The sequence below is a fragment of the Fopius arisanus genome, unplaced genomic scaffold (assembly GCF_000806365.1).
Source record: "Fopius arisanus strain USDA-PBARC FA_bdor unplaced genomic scaffold, ASM80636v1 scaffold00001, whole genome shotgun sequence".
NCBI lineage: Eukaryota > Metazoa > Arthropoda > Insecta > Hymenoptera > Braconidae > Fopius > Fopius arisanus.
The window spans coordinates 3,850,500-3,852,953 of NW_011887740.1; the positions used below are offsets into that span (position 1 = coordinate 3,850,500).

Sequence of the window (2,454 nt, forward strand, 5' to 3'; positions counted from 1 at the left end):
TTACATTGGGAATTGAATTGACGAGATGCAGCAATTATTTTGGAAACATTAACGACAGTTGTCCATTAGGTGAAAATATTCCGTCAAGCCCAAGTGGCATTCCTGTATATACAATACACTTAATTAATATTCCAATTACTATAGATAATAGGCCGTCATTCAATGGATTAAGATAAGGATGTCTAATAATTTTGTACTCCTCGCAGCAAACAATTTAGATAATAATGTTTCCTCAGATGTATGTATGGACGTCAGCCAATGCGATATTAATGATATTTAATGGTTATTGCGGTTTGAATTTTAACGTTTCTAATTTTTGACACTATGTACAACAGTTGTTGCCTTATTGGTGCCTATAAATAGTGGCAGACGATTTTTGTTAGTACAACTTTGGGACTCGTTGGAACTAGTCGTCATAAAGTCACAGAGAATTTAAAAGATACAAGATGAAGCAGGCGCTTATTGTACTTCTAATTATTGCATTGAGCAATGTTCCGAAGGAAACATCAGCAGTTATACGTCGTGGTAAGCATCATATTTTTCTATATTGATTATTAAAGGAGAGTGATAATTCGTCTCATTGGGAAGCGGTTAAATGAGATGAATTAAATTTTCGGTGAGCTCTCGGAAATGCTTTCGAAAGCAGGAGGAATAATTGATTTTTTGTTGAAACCTTTACAGAACTAATTGATATAGAGAGAAATAACGTTTTGTCATGAAAATATCAATTGATTCCAGAGATATTTCCGAAATAATTCTCCGCTGCTGAATTGATTTATTATGTTCATGAATTACAAAATTTACTTTTTGCCTTGAAGATCCAGTATGCCTGCTTCCTGAACCTCTCCGGCAATGTATGTCGTTGGCGATTGGTTGGCGTTTTGATCAGGAGGAAGAGACCTGTGTTCCATTCCATGGTGGAGGCTGTTATAATCCAGCAGAAAATCATTTTTCATCGCAAGAGGCTTGCAGAAGAAAGTGCCAACCCTTGGAAGTGAGGATCTGTTCGCGGCTCTGGAATCCGTCTAGATTTTATATGAATCGAAGAGAATTGCTTCAAAAGTACGGCTGCCTGGATGATTAAACTCAGATGAAACCGTTTTGCAATCCACATGTTCACGAAGATAACAAATAACTGATTGTCCATAGATGAGTATTAATCAAAAATACAGAAATTATTTCAATTCACATTCCATCATCTTGTTCAGTTGAAAACTTAATTTTTTAAAACCCTGACTTTTGCCAAATCCTATCCAATCTTTTCCTGTTACGACACAAGAATGTGGATCGATAAATGAATTCCCTCCTTTGATGTTGAAAAAAATTTGTAGTTTGAGTGATATATGTATACCATACCGAATTACAAATTTCGTGAATTGGGAGATTGTAGAATTTATAAAAAAAAAAGTTCTGAATCGTTTATTTTATTTCACTGTGGTACGGTGCCAGTACTGGCTTGTTCCTCGACAATGAAAATCGAGTATCACTAGACCAGAATGATACAACTATTGCAAAACAAGAAGGGATGAACAAACTAACGCAATTCCAGAGGCAAAGTGAGTATGCTTTGACTGGAGTATTCGACAGTTGGCCTTGGTGATGTACCACAGGAACAAAGTTGAATTGCGCCTTTACGTGAATCATTGGTAATTCCCCTAGGTGCATGAGTTTCGCTGGATGGTGCATCCCTCGATCGGTTCAATGGGTATCGATAAGGTGAAATTCACCCACTGATGCTGCATCCTCGTGCACATGATGAATGGAAACGAGACGGAGAATGTCTCTTGGGAAAGACTTTCACCGGTATATCGTAGCAATGTATTCATTTAATTAAGTTGGCATTGTGCGCAGCCACGTTGCACCGAGATTATTATCCCATTTCACAGCGAGATATGATGAAGACCCACACATGGTGCATTTAAATATTGCAGTATCGGGATTCATCGGAAATTAATGAACATACGCCCGGAGAATCTCTCACTAACGAGACACTGATATCATGCATCGCTGGTTGGTATAATCTCAAAAGGTGATTACTTAATTTTTATTTCGATAGAACTGATTGATCATTCTAACTTACTGGAGAATCCAAAATGATATTCTATAAGAAAATGCTAGTATTCCAGGACACGTAGAATTTTATCCCGCTAATTATTCAATCTGCGTTCAATTGAGACACATTACCGATTATAATTCGCGGAACCTCCATATTTCATCCCTCGATAATCCCGACTCTTATCCATCCAAAAAGAGCATGACGATTTATCTCGGTAAACGAGTGGCTTCATGAATAATGCACCCCCAATCGCCGGGAAATTGGAAAAAATTCGCAATATTTGATTATAGCCCCCCAAAACGACCGTTATAATCCCAACAATATTCACAGGCACCAATAATCTCTACAAATAATCAATTAACCCCTGAATATTCCTGAAAAACTACCCCCACCCCCCA

At 37.5% G+C, this 2,454-nt stretch overlaps 1 protein-coding gene across 1 annotated transcript; it reads left to right on the forward strand.

The window, feature by feature from the left end:
* Window positions 1-402: 402 nt before the first annotated feature.
* Window positions 403-1,143, forward strand: LOC105263320 (kunitz-type serine protease inhibitor vestiginin-2). The gene is made up of 2 exons (XM_011299457.1): window positions 403-525; window positions 819-1,143. The coding sequence occupies exons 1-2, from the start codon at window positions 447-449 to the stop codon at window positions 1,082-1,084; spliced, it is 345 nt and encodes a 114-aa protein (XP_011297759.1). The 5' UTR covers window positions 403-446; the 3' UTR covers window positions 1,085-1,143.
* Window positions 1,144-2,454: the final 1,311 nt, after the last annotated feature.